Source organism: Ailuropoda melanoleuca, chromosome 6, assembly GCF_002007445.2.
Source record: "Ailuropoda melanoleuca isolate Jingjing chromosome 6, ASM200744v2, whole genome shotgun sequence".
NCBI classification, from domain to species: domain Eukaryota; kingdom Metazoa; phylum Chordata; class Mammalia; order Carnivora; family Ursidae; genus Ailuropoda; species Ailuropoda melanoleuca.
Genome location: NC_048223.1, coordinates 117,831,673 through 117,844,583, shown reverse-complemented (window position 1 = coordinate 117,844,583; position 12,911 = coordinate 117,831,673). Strand labels below are relative to the sequence as shown.

Below are 12,911 nucleotides of genomic sequence, written 5' to 3'. Positions count from 1 at the left end.
GACAGAGATAGAGACAGCCAGCGAGAGAGGGAACACAAGCAGGGGGAGTGGGAGAGGAAGAAGCAGGCTCATAGCAGAAGAGCCTGATGTGGGGCTCGATCCCATAACGCCGGGATCACGCCCTGAGCTGAAGGCAGAGGCTTAACCGCTGTGCCACCCAGGCGCCCCTACCTTAGGGAATATTAAATTTCCTTAGCTAATGGAAATTTTTTCTCCTGTTGTCTGTATTTGCCTTGCAAAGTCCTGTTCTTTTTTAATGTTTCACATTTTCATCTCCTGGTCCTTTTGTAACTGGTTTTCTGAGATTCCTGTTCAGTTTATTTGTTTATTAGCAGGGCCTGTTTGATGTATCAGCTGAGTTAAAAATTTTTTGGTAATCATGTTGCTTTTTAGAATTCTTTCTGTTTGTTTAATGGCTATCATAGCCATCCCTAAAAATCTCTTTTGAGGTGCTAGTTGTATGAAAACCTCTAATAACTTGAATTCTTTGTTGAGTTTGATTTGTAGAGTGAGTATGAAGGGTGGGAGAAACTCGGTCTTCTGGGTATGGATGGTCCCTCCATTGTAGTGAGCATAAGTTTCATTGACATTTGTGTTCCTTTTTCTCCCATGGTGTCCGCTTTGGAAGGTGTCTTGGAACAACCTCCACCCCAAGATTCCAGAGTCAGTTACATGGCAGATGACTTGCCCTCTGGCTGTTATCCTTCACTGTTGCTTATGCTAGTTGTTGTTATCCTTCACTGCTTTATGCTAGTTGTTATTGGAGAATTTTGTTTCCAAAACACTTAAAATGTAAAGATCCTCTTACTCATCTACTTGGGATTGTTAGCTTTGTTAGATTTTTATTTTACTCCTCCCACCGCTGCCCTAGGTCTTGTTTCCTGTTTTCCAGAGTGTTCTAATCGCTGATTGTGGCCTCAGGTTATGTTTGTCGAGTAGTCAGGCTGTGTCAGAGGTGTTGGTGATTAACATAGTGTGCATTGCTCTCTACAGTGGTTGTACCACATTTACATTTCCACTTGAAGGGTGTTTATCTCCCCACACCCTTTCCATATTTTCTAATGACGACATAGTGTTTTGAAGAGGGAAATAACTGTTAATTGAATCACCTCCCATTTAACATTTCATTTGTTCTTCCCCTTTAGTAGGCACTGTGATGTACGATTAGGGCACTGAGCTTTTTTTCACAAAATCTCAGAAGGAATATCTGAGGTCAGAGGAGTTCTGTAGTTATTTTAGTAATTCCGGAGGGGCGGGTGGGTGGCAGATTGCTTTCAGGTGGAATTTTATGGATTTATAAAGCCACTTACAATATATGAGAATGCCGGTTTCGCTGTACAGTTGCTCTGATTTCAGGTTAAAAAAGAAACAACTTTAAAACTTGTTTATTTTTAAGGACTTAAGATTGATGTAAGTGCAAAAACATTTGGTAATACCAGTAGTTGTAATAAGTGTTGCCATTGTAGTGCCTCACATTAACTTTGGTGAATGTAGGACTCTCGTTGGGGAGATAGAGATTCAGAAGGCACATGGAGGAAAGGACCTGAAGTAGATTCCGAGTGGAGAAGAGGCCCACCCGAGAAGTAAGTAGAGTCAAGGAAAATAGTATCAATTAGTCATAGGTCCTATATAATACCTTACAGCAGTTTTTAAGTTTGGTTTATTTTGTGGAGATGGGGAAAGGAAGATCGTGAGGAATTGTATGCATGTCTGTTACTGAAATGTTTTTTATAGTTTACTTCAACAATGCTGTAATTACTGACTTCTAAATATTTTGACAAATATATGCTTCAGTTTTTTTTGTTCCCTAATCGAATACTATTTGAGATTACAGTAAGAATGAACAGTTCTAGAACATATTTTCCTTTAAATTTCTTAAGTAGATTGAACCATCCTTTAAAAAGGACGACTCCTGATAACCAAGATTTCTGGTCGTAAGTCCTGTACAGAAATTAAGTTTTGAAAGATCATAGTAATAGATTTAGAAATTGGATGCTTCTTATAAAGTGCAATTAGATACCTTTTTAAGGCAGTTGTCTGCTTGCTTTATTTGTTGATGTAAGATTTTATATTGTGTTTTTTATCAGGAGCACATATTCTTAGGCTGAAGTGGTTTTTAAGAGGGAGTGAAATAATTCCCCAAAAGATCATGTGCTTTTAAGAAAATAGACTCTTAAAGATGTTTGGCTTGTTGCTCTGTAGGGAGTGGAGACGTGGAGAGGGGCGGGATGAGGAAAGGCCTCATAGAAGAGAGGAAGATCGACCAAGGCGTTTGGGAGATGAGGAAGAGAGAGAGTCTTCTCTTAGACCAGATGATGATCGCATTCCCCGGCGTGGCATGGATGATGACAGAGGTCCTAGACGTGGTCTTGACGAAGACCGGTTCTCTCGCCGTGGGGTGGACGACGACCGGCCTTCCTGGCGTAACGCAGATGATGACAGGCCTCCCAGGCGGATTGGTGATGAAGATAGGGGGAGCTGGCGTCATGCAGATGATGATAGACCACCTAGACGGGGACTGGATGAGGACAGAGGAAGCTGGCGAACAGCCGATGAGGACAGAGGACCAAGACGTGGGATGGATGAGGACCGGGGGCCACGTCGAGGAGGTGCAGATGATGAGCGGTCTTCCTGGCGTAATGCTGATGATGACCGGGGTCCCAGGCGGGGCATGGATGATGACCGGGGTCCCAGGCGTGGGTTGGATGATGATCGAGGACCTTGGAGGAGTACTGATGATGACAGAATTTCTAGGCGCGGTGCAGATGATGACCGTGGGCCTTGGAGAAACATGGATGATGATCGGATTCCCAGAAGGGGTGATGACGCAAGACCTGGTCCCTGGAGACCCTTTGTCAAGCCAGGTAAAATTCTGGTTATTCAGAAAACCGGCTTAGATGCCTTATAGAATCCGATGTGTTTTACAAATAGTGAAATCTTATATGAGCTAATCACTATTCTGTAGATAATGCGAGGTTATTTCAAATAGGGGACATCTCAAATGATTATATTTTGATATCTAAGTAAAAAGCTATTTTTTAGCTGAAAAAGTGAAATTTCAATGTATGCATGACAGTGATCAGACCATATTATTAGTTTCCAGATAAACTGGTCTTTTATCTTTCCTTAGGTATCTGTGCAGTGATTTTTATGTCTGGAGCTTGGCTTCCATGTCCCACACACCAAAAGGAGTTAAAGAACTTTGCCCTTTTTCTGCTTTAGTCATGTGCACTTTCTTTTCCTTCTGCCTGTTGCCTGCTCCTTTGAGGGCTCTTGTTCCCATGCCCATCGACGTATTGGTGTTCTTCTGGTTCTGTCCTAGAGCAGCCTTCTCATGTAAATAATGAAAATATATACTTACTAAATATTTGTCTTGCACTATTCTGTCAACCGTGGGGTTGTACTTATGGGAAGAGCTCAGTTTCTTATTTCTCAGTCCTTGGGCCTGCTCATGTTTTCGTATTTTACCGTTCTTGAGCAATTGTATATACGTTTGTGATTTCTATTACTGTCTTCTCCAGGTGACTTCTTTCCTTAACCTTCAGACCCATGTTTCCAGCTGCATGTTGCACATAGCACATTTCTTTTCTTTTTTCTTTTTTTTTTCTTTTAAGATTTTATGTATTTATTTGACAGAGACGGAGACAGCCAGCGAGAGAGGGAACTCAAGCAGGGGGAGTGGGAGAGGAAGAAGCAGGCTCATAGCGGAGGAGCCTGATGTGGGGATCGATCCCATAACTCCAGGATCATGCCCTGAGCCGGAGGCAGACACTCAACCGCTGTGCCACCCAGGCACCCCTCCCATAGCACATTTCTACCCGGAAGTGTCTGTGCCATGTCACATTCAATCTCTTGAAACTGAATTGTCACCCACATACTTCTCTCCAGGGCCACCACTGTCCATCTGGTTATATAAGCTAGGGGCCTGGGAGTTCTCCTTTGCCGTCTTTTGTCCTTTTATGTTAAATGTTTCATTTAGTTCAATTCTGCCTTTTTAATGTTCTTCAAATTCACCTACTTCTCTGTGCCACCATCATTCCTTCCTTGAACTCTTGCTGCCGCTGGTCCCCGCAGGCTCTCCCACTCCCAGGTCTAATCTTGGTGCAGTAACCACGGTGATCCATTCCACACGAAGATTTCAGCGAGTAGCCCCCTTCCTTTGCCCTTTGTGTTTCTGTCCCATATTTCTGTCTCTTCTGGTCTCCTTTCCACTCTCTGGCTGTTGTGACTTTCCTGTTCTTGTGTAAATCAGGGAGAACGGTGTCGTAGATTCTCATTAAGTCATGATACACATTTTCTGTAAAGTCGTTGTTGATACTGAGCCATTGCTCCTCAGGGAAGTACAGGTTTGGTTCTTGTAAGGCCTCTGGTCACATTTCTGTCAGCCATTGAACACAGTCTTCTTTATTTTTGTTTTAAAGATAACGTTATTTAATACATGTTGTTGGTTCGTTAACATTGAACTTGTGGCCAGTGGCGCTGTAACTTGTGTATGAAGCTTCTCTCACATGAGTACTTTCCCGGTGAGGTGCATCCATCGCCTTTTCGTGCTTGGGACACTGGACAGCCACACGTCAGCACGGTGCCTGAGGGCCATTTTAAACAGTGAAATCACCAGCAAAGCACAAAAAGGCAAAAACCTGTCACTAAGTAGACCACCAAAAGGGTACTTATTTTAAAGTGGGAGAGCTGCAGCAAGAAGACAGAGCATTGTCCTGTCTGACCTCTGCTGTGAACGTGCCCTGCGGGCGACTCAAGTATTCGATCACTCTGCACGTGTCTGTGGGTGACAGTGTCCGAGCGTTCATGTTAGCAATCTACAAATACATTTCATCGAGTGGGTAAATTAGCAAGTATGGGATCTACTTAGCTCAAAGCTATGGATAGGATTAAATGAGTTCGTATACACAGAAGGTTTAGAATGGTGCTGTGGCACATGGTAATACAAATATTAGCAATAGTTGTGATTAACCTTGTAATAGGTTTTCATTTAAATCTGCTCCCTTTGGCCTCTTTGTGCATATATATGCTGTTCCTTGATTTGGGCGTCCCATGGCTTAGTGTGAGATACTGGTCGAAGGATTTATCTTTGTTCCCTGATTGCATGGGTGGTAAATAATGGAGGGCAAGAATATGAAAAGAAAGTTTTTGGTAAAAAAGATTTTGAAAATGTAAGATATGAATGAAATTATAATTGGGGTTCTGTCTCTCAGAGATCTGGCTTCTACCCCTGACTCTCTAAGTTTTTTGCTTAAAATGAGCTGTTTACCATCAGAACAGATTTTTATATCTGAAATCTCAGCATGTGGAACACTCAACCCAGACTATATACATTTCCCTTATCTTGCGTGTTCCCTCCCTTTATGTTAGAAAAACAGTGATAGGTAGTCATAAATAGGAGTCAGGGATTCTGTAGAATAAGATAAATAGCTTTAGTTTTCTTTTAAATGAGGTTGGAGTGACTTAAATTAGCACTTACAGTGGTGATGTTAATGTTAACATTTAGATCTCTGTTCATAGTTACCAATCTGAGTTTCTTGAGTATAAAAATTTTTTGCCTTTTTAAAAAAAAAAATAAAAACAGGTGGATGGAGAGAGAAAGAAAAGGCCAGAGAAGAGAGTTGGGGTCCACCTCGAGAATCGAGACCATCAGAAGAACGTGAATGGGATAGGGAAAAAGAGAGAGAGAGAGAAAACCAAGATCGTGACGAAAACGACAAGGACCCAGAGAAAGAAAGAGACCGAGAGAGAGAGCGAGAGCGGGAGAGAGAGCGAGATGGGGATCGAGAGGACCGCTTCAGACGACCTAGGTTTGCTTTGGAACTCTTTGTGGAATTTCAGTTAGGATTCTCTTAAATTCTCTTTGGTATTTTCCCAGATAGTCTTGAGAAATGGTGTGCCTTGTTCCTCAGTTGAACGCCCCTCTTAACAAAGTTGAGAAAGTGAGGCTGACACTGTGTGGGTGTCTGCAGGTGGTAGGACCCTTTAGTTATACAGGTCTCTTTGCCAGCCCATTGCCTTTCCCCTGTGGTTTAGTTATTCAGTTTTATAGCCCTTAAATTATTAAACTCTGTTGACTTTTATTAGCAATAACAGTTCTAACTAGCTGCTTCTGGCCTGAGTGGCTTTTTGCTGATGAATCTAGACCAGCACCATTTAATACAGTTTTCTGCAAGGATGAAAGCATCCTGTATCTGCAATGCCCAGTATGGTAGCCAGCAAGCACATTTGGCTGTTGAACATTTGGAGTGTGGCTAGTGCTACTGACAGAACTTCTTGTTTCTCTTTCAGTTAATTTGTATTTAAGTAGCTACATATGAGTAGTGGTTGCTATGTTGTCATTTGACCTCTACACCTGTGGCTTCAGGTTGAGATCAGGTTAGAAATTTAAAGGTCGTCCCTGTTACATTCGTAAACTCTCTGAGCACCAACTTGGATGTCCTCTTGTGGAGTCTAACGACAGAATTTAACGTGTCATTTTGAATGGTTCCAGGGATGAAGGAGGCTGGAGAAGAGGACCAGCGGAAGAATCTTCGAGCTGGAGAGATTCAAATCGCCGTGAAGATAGGGATCGGGATGACCGTCGTCGGGAGAGAGATGATCGCCGTGATCTAAGGGAAAGGCGAGATGACAGAGACCGAAGAGGACCTCCTCTTAGATCAGAACGTGAGGAAGGTGTGGATGGTCTGCATGTTGCTGAACTATTGGAAAACCGTAATCTCTGGGGAAATTCTGGGTTTTACTACCTCATCCTTTCTTACAAACATCAAAAATAAGATCGTGAATATTCAGTGTAGAATTCACAGTTCTCAGGGTGTCTGGGTGGCTCAGTCACTTAAGCGTTCAACTCGTGATTTTTGGCTCAGGTCATGATCTTGGGGTTGTGTGATTGAGCCTCACATCGGGCTCCATGCTCAACAGGAAGTCTGCTTGAGATTCCCTCCCTTCCCCCTGCCCCCCCCAGCTTACTTGCTCTCTCTCAAATAATAAATAAAAAAATTTTAAAAAAAATTCACAGTTCTCATAAACTTAATAGTTACTCTGTAAACTCATACCTAAATTCAAAGTGTAGTAGGCTGATTGGATGGTAAGGGATATCTATTGCTTTAGAAGTTTATGTAACTGGGGAACAGTTCTGTCATTTGTTTAAGATCTTGGTAGATAAGCACAAAGTATAAAACGTTCTTACTCTGAAATTGTGACAGTTGAAACTTTAGTTAAAAATGTTGAAAATGGCCATTGCACTTAACTAAGTAGTTGTCTCACGAAACTTTTTCATTTGTACGATGGGATTACAAGGGTTTTTCTTATACCTGTAAAGAAAAGTATGCTTATGGCCATTTTGCTGTTACGATTTCTTCAACAAGAGCCAAAAGGTTTTTTTTTTGAATTTTAAAATTTTTTCTTTCAGATTTTTGTCACCTTGCCCTAAATTATTGTAACAATTAGGACACTCCCCAGGCCATTGGTTTCTTTTTGTTGGCAAATTTGAGTTGTATCTCTTAAACCTGTGTGCTGTTTTGAAGAATTTGCAAAAAATTGTATCAAAATGATTGAAATACAGATTTTACTGGTTTTTTTTTTTTAAATGGGGATTCTGTATTGTTACTTTCATAGTACAGGATTTCTGAGTAATTGGAGGAATTCCTTTTGCTGAAGTTCTGTTTAGTCTGAGCCAGTACATTACAGTACAAACTTACTCTTTTTTTTTTCTTTAATTAAACTTTTTAGCAAGTTCTTGGAGGCGTGCTGATGACAGGAAAGATGAGCGGGCAGAAGAGCGGGAAGGCCCTCGTCGTGTTCCTCCCCCAGCTCTTTCAAGAGACCGAGAAAGAGACCGAGACAGAGACCGAGACAGGGAAAGAGAAGGTGAAAAAGAGAAGTCCTCCTGGAGAGCTGAGAAAGATAGGGAATCACTTCGTCGTACTAAAAACGAGACTGATGAAGATGGATGGACCACGGTACGACGTTAAATCTCAAGATAATGGATTCAAACTCATGTCTCACATAGGTTTGATCACATTCAAGGATGATTATACTTGTGCTTCAAGCAGTCTAAATTGGATTCTTTAATGTTGTCTCACCATAACACAAAAAGCATGAACTTGTGTTAATCCTCTATGATAGATTGATCGTGCACTGTGTCCACAGGAGGTTGGACGGCCAGGCCATTTTCTGGAATTTAAGGTGTTGCATTATTTCATCAATCATTTGTTTACAAAAAAGAAAAACTAAAAAAGAAATTAAAATGTGAACCCGTCAGGTATGGAGTAACACCTGTATCTTGGTATAGAACTGATCTTTTTCTTTTGTTCTTGAAATACTATATTAATTTGGAATGAGGTATGGTTCTGTTATAGAAAATGTATTTGAAGAATTCCAAGCAGGGGCTGAAACGACTTCCACGCCATTAGCGGTTGAGACATACCTCTAAGTATTTTGAGGTATTTACTATATTAACTACATTTAGAAAGTTTTTAGGTTCACTATAAGTGCAGTAAACATTACAAACATTGGATACAGTGGGATTTCCTGTAGATTTTACTTGAGAGGTGAGTATAAAGCAATTTGCAGTCATTATTGTAATGACAAGAATACTGCTCAAGTGTGAATCCAAAAGTTACAGCTTTTAAATTTTAAAGCATTTGGTAAACTATTGCCGAGTTTTTTCTGTTGCCAATAGCAAACTGCTTTTCCATTAATGGAGAATTCATGCCTTTCAAACATTTTAAATATGACAATATTTATAAATGTGTGGTTTGGAGGAATTGTTTAAATTCTTTTTCCTAATTTCTTTTCTCTTCAGGATAGATTCTTTCAACAAGTAATTTGTAGTAATGACTGTGTTGACTTCAATTCTGGAGTGTCGTAGCTATGTCAAAGATTAACTATTTGGTCTTATTGAAGCCAACACAGAACTTGCTGCTGTGTTTTTTCTTCAATGATAAATAAAATACTTACAGAATTTGTTTTAGTGTTGATTTGTAGTTACAGTCAGTGTTTTACTTACTAGATTGAGTTTGTATATCCAGTTGAGTTTGTTGTTTGGAGGTTTCTTTGTTGCCATTAAATGTCTCCGTGTTCAGGATCAAAGAAAATAACTCAGATAGGAAGCAAACGTGGCTAGGATGTTTCCTTCCTTAATTAAGGAACCCCTTAGTTTCCTTGTAATGCTATCCTCTGTGTGAGCTTGTATCATGGGGTGTGGGTAGGTGGATGGTTTATTATCTTGGGTATTCCCCCCAAAATTAAAAAATGTAATTTCAGAGAATATTAGTAGCAAATTGATACTGGCTACAGACATGCAAATTATTTCCAGTATTGAGTGGTGGTGGGAATTCCTGTTGTTACAGCTATAATAAGGCCAGAAGAGGGAGTATTGATGCTTTTTTTACTTACATAACCAGATGCAGACTTTTCTGTTTGATGTTACCAGTGATGGAAACCATTTAATTTTCTTAATATCTAGTATTTCAGACAAGTGGAAATCTTAGTCTTTGGGGAGAGGGCCTGCTCTTTATAACAAATTATAGAACTTGGGGCAGTAACTTGCTGAGTCTCCCCAGTCGTTAGAACAGGACTGTGCCTATGACAGCACTGATTGGCCCCAGGGGACCATTCATTTAAACTGATTTATTTAGATGAGTTATGGATGCATGCAAACCTACCCTTCCTGCCAGGACCCTTTCCGATAAATACTATGCCCCCAAGTTCTTTGTCCTAGGAGTTGGAATCCCAAGCACAGGATGGGGGCAGAAGAGTCCGCTGCTGCTTTGTGGTCCTGCTCTTAAGTTTCTACTCAAGGCTTCACAGCCTTCCCCTGGTATTCTCAGGTTCAAAGGAAAGTTGAACATCCAGCCTACTCACTGTGTGTAGAATGTCCTGTTCCCAGCGGCTTCTGCATTTTTAAACAAGAACACCATTACTGTCATGGATCTGAGGGTGGAGACAGTGGCCCAGAAAGGGCTCTACATCCCCTAGTTGTCCTTAGTGGCCTCCAAGGAGGCTGGAATCTATTGCTGTGTTACTGAGCCAGCCAGGTGCCCCACGCCCTAAATTTAATTTTGCAAGTATTTAAAGTTTTAGATTGAGTTCTAGGCTTGCTCCTTGTTAAGTGCCTTAGACTGTGGTTAGTACACTTTTCCTGAGATCTCTAGAAGATTAACTGTAGTAACTATTCTCTGCACCAACTCCCAGTGTTTCAACCTTAGCTGGAAAACAGGCAGATTTGAGGGGGGCTGGTTATGAGTGTTTTTTTTTTTTTTAAAGATTTTTTATTTATTTGACAGAGATAGAGACAGCCAGCGAGAGAAGGAACACAAGCAGGGGGAGTGGGAGAGGAAGAAGCAGGCTCATAGCGGAGGAGCCTGACGTGGGGCTTGATCCCATAACGCCAGGATCACGCCCTGAGCCGAAAGCAGACGCGTAACCGCTGTGCCACCCAGGCGCCCCTGGTTATGAGTGTTTTAAATGAACATGATATTTGCTGCTAAAACTGATGGTGTCAACATCAAATTCGTTATTAGGCACACCTCATCATTGAGGGATTCTCATATTGAACATGTCAAAGCCACGTGCTTGACACCTAGAAACACAGTAACAGTTTGGCTCTTTGAAAATACAAAGTAGTTGCCTGCCTAGTCCTTCTGGGCTGGAGAATACATTGTAGAGCTCTTTGAAAAGGTAGAATAGCAGTGAGAGAGGTAGTAGGAATTCTATTGACCCAACAACTCCCTGAGACCAAAATTAAACTGGTCTATTTTCTAGCACAACAGAAGAGAATCACATTTTATTAAGCTCCTTGAGTTTAAGACTAGTCACATTTGCAGTTCTGTGGTCTGGGGTTGGACTAGCAGGAATGGATTTTCCTTTGGCTAACTTACTGTTTGCCCGCATCTCTCCCCCTTGTTCTGACGCCCTTTCCTTTGACCAAAAAGGCCCACAGCCTCCCAGTATTATTTACCTCAGCCTCTGTTACACCCTCAAAATGAGTGTTTCAAGCCATTTGCTGTGTATAGTTAGCTGTTTGATATAAAAGCAGTCTAACATTTAATAAAGGAGCTGAACTCTCCTACTTGAATCTATAGGGCTAGATCTCTTGCTGGCATTTTCAGATAGTGATGTATTTTGTACATTTCATATGCATTCATCCTAATTAACTTCTGTGTTTGCCTCCTGTATCTGTCCTAATGGTAACTAAACCACGGTGTGGCGTCTGACAAGGCTGTAAATGAGGGTGGGAGCTGAAGTAGGGGTTAAGAACGTTCGCCCAGGGATAGGATCTAATCTTTGTGGATAAACGTGGGATTCCAGAAACAGACTAGGGTCTTCCAGGGAAAAAAGGAGCACGGGGAGGCAGTGTTCCCTTGTCTACAACCCCCACTCCACAATTAATTCCTTCAGTGCTTATTCTGGTTTGAAGACTGCCTGTGCCTAAAGCCAGACATAGCCATAGTAGAACCTTCTTGAACACAGGTTATTACATTAGCCTTCTGGAGCTCAAAGGATTGCAGCTTCCATTTAGTTAGAGAGGCAACAGCTGGAATGAACTATGTGGGAATCCTGAAATTGAGCATACTGCTCCCTTTTGATTTTAACGTTACAAATGTTTTTCAAGAACTGGAAATGGGGAGATGGGTGCATGGACAAAAGGCCAAGCAGCAAAGTTATAGGCAAGATAAATGAATTCATATACTGTTACTGTATAAATACACAAGTTTTTAAACAGCACCAATTTCCAAGTGTATACACAATAGGATTATAACTTGGCACAAACTTTTAAGTTGGAAATGCTAGTTGCTAGTTTAGTCATAAAAAGATCTGGTACATAAAAGGACAAGGAGCTGTATTCTACCTGCTACAAACTGCATTTTTACACCTCCAGCCAAGACTGAATACAAGCCACAAGGAGGGAATATCCACACAAATTAATACTGGAAAGTTTACGAAATCTTCGCTTTTCAAAACGGTGATGCTGCCAGGGGCTTGCTTCACCTGGAATTAGAATAACTGATTAAGGACAACTAAGAAGTAGTTTCCAAACAATAAAATAGTCATTTTTCCGACATTCCATAAAATCGCCAGGTTTCAGTTATGAGGCTTTTAAAAAAATATTCTAGACCTAGTAAAGTGCCTCCATAAAATTAAACATCCGAGATTAGATGGAGACAATTCATACTGATGCGCATCTAAAATAGATAGACCTATACGGTAAATAAACAGCGCCATTAAGTTGCCGTATTTCAGGTAGTGGAATACACACCCAGCCTTCACCGCCTGGATGTGCACAAATTAGAAACCAGAGATAAATTAAGATTTTAGCGTCCAGTCTTAACCGCTCTTCGACAGGAAAGTACTCCGGCAGGCTTGCTTTGGAAAAAACAAAAAATCAAGACTTCCCAAGTTGAACTAACTGCCGAGATCCACGCCTTCCAACAGCGAGGGAAAAATGGTGCGCAGACCGAAAATGAGAGCCCGGACAGGCGGCGACCCTGGCAGCGTCAGGTGGCGGCAGACCGGAGCCCAGGCCCTCAGCGCAGCTTCTTCCCGGGCTGGCAGTCCCTGGCGCTGCGGGGCGTTGGGCGGGCGTTGGGCGGCGGCGGCACTTTGGAGAGCGGGCAGTACTTGATCGTGTGCGCGTTGTCACCGCGGGCGCCGCACAGGGGACACGTGTAGCGGCGCAGCACCGGGCACAGCACTCGCCCGTCGGGTCCCTTCAGGATGTGGGTGGTGTAGAGCGCCACCCGCCTCCTTGTTGTTCCGGCAGAACACGCACACCTGCAGCTCGGGCTTGAGCAGTCGGGCGGCGGCCGCCCCGGAGGCAGCGTGCAGCCGGGGCTCGGCCGCCCACGCCGGGGCCCGCTCGTCGCGCGGCGCCACCTCGGCGGCGGTAGTGGCTGCAGCGGCGGGCG

General features: G+C 42.3%; 1 protein-coding gene across 1 annotated transcript in view; it reads left to right on the top strand.

Annotated features, from left to right (window-relative positions):
• Positions 1-8,969, top strand: part of EIF3A (eukaryotic translation initiation factor 3 subunit A) — a 36,245-nt gene extending 27,276 nt beyond the window's left edge. Inside the window, exons 17-21 of the mRNA XM_034663628.1 lie at positions 1,495-1,583; positions 2,203-2,864; positions 5,585-5,810; positions 6,494-6,675; positions 7,732-8,969. Coding sequence (XP_034519519.1) covers positions 1,495-1,583; positions 2,203-2,864; positions 5,585-5,810; positions 6,494-6,675; positions 7,732-7,973 — 1,401 coding nt within the window. The 3' untranslated portion in view covers positions 7,974-8,969. The remainder of the gene's footprint in view (positions 1-1,494; positions 1,584-2,202; positions 2,865-5,584; positions 5,811-6,493; positions 6,676-7,731) is intronic.
• Positions 8,970-12,911: the final 3,942 nt, after the last annotated feature.